Source organism: Buceros rhinoceros, unplaced genomic scaffold (genome assembly GCF_000710305.1).
Source record: "Buceros rhinoceros silvestris isolate BGI_N320 unplaced genomic scaffold, ASM71030v1 scaffold41928, whole genome shotgun sequence".
NCBI classification, from domain to species: domain Eukaryota; kingdom Metazoa; phylum Chordata; class Aves; order Bucerotiformes; family Bucerotidae; genus Buceros; species Buceros rhinoceros.
The window spans coordinates 3,049-3,773 of NW_010428165.1; the positions used below are offsets into that span (position 1 = coordinate 3,049).

General features: G+C 61.1%; 1 protein-coding gene across 1 annotated transcript in view; it reads right to left on the reverse strand.

The window, feature by feature from the left end:
• The window catches only part of LOC104498758 (probable E3 ubiquitin-protein ligase HECTD4), a gene marked incomplete at its 5' end in the record, with an annotated part of 14,146 nt that overhangs the window by 623 nt on the left and 12,798 nt on the right, over nt 1-725 (reverse strand). Inside the window, one exon of the mRNA XM_010142177.1 lies at nt 333-555. Within this exon, the coding sequence (XP_010140479.1) occupies nt 333-555 (223 nt within the window). The remainder of the gene's footprint in view (nt 1-332; nt 556-725) is intronic.

Consider the following 725-nt stretch of genomic DNA (forward strand, 5'->3'; position numbering starts at 1 on the left):
AACACGCCCGCCCCCGCAGCTAAGAAGGATAGAAATAAACCGACCTCTGCCTGCCTCGGCTGGACCTTACGAACTGCCACGCTTGGCCGTGGGGCCTCGGCCCGGTGCTGCCCTGACTGCCCAATCATTTTACGAGCACACGAGACAAACACCGTTCAAAGGCTCCGGCTGTCTCGAGAGGGCAGGAAGTTTAGTTTTATTTTTGCGTGGTTTAAAAGCAAGTTCTCTCTCTCCGCACTCACAGCCAGAGCTCCCTGCCTCCCACCACTCCGTGCGCTAACGACACAAAAATTAATTACAAAAGAGCGGAGCCGACTGTCTCGCAAACCGACCTGCGGCTCCGTCAGGGGGGGCGATTTTCATGGGGTACGGCGGGACGTGGGCGGTGTCGGGGCCTCCGTCTTTGCACGGGCAGGTGAAGGGGATCCGCTCCTGGTTACAGGCGAACTTGATGAACTTGCAGAGCTCCTCCTGCGTGAAGAGCTCCAGCGCGCTCCAGAAGAACTCGATGTGCTGGTCGGTCTCCATCAGACCCACCTGGTACATGGTGTGTGCCTGAGGAACGACAGCGGGGAGTCACTGCTGCTCCCCGCTCCCCTCCTACGCTCTCCCCACCGCTCCAGGAGGGGGGAACGGCACTGCGCTCCCCGAGCTGGTCTGTTTAACACCGGGACTGAAACAGCAGCGCCGCTGAGCTGCCCGAGGCGGACGCAGACCGCCGCCGC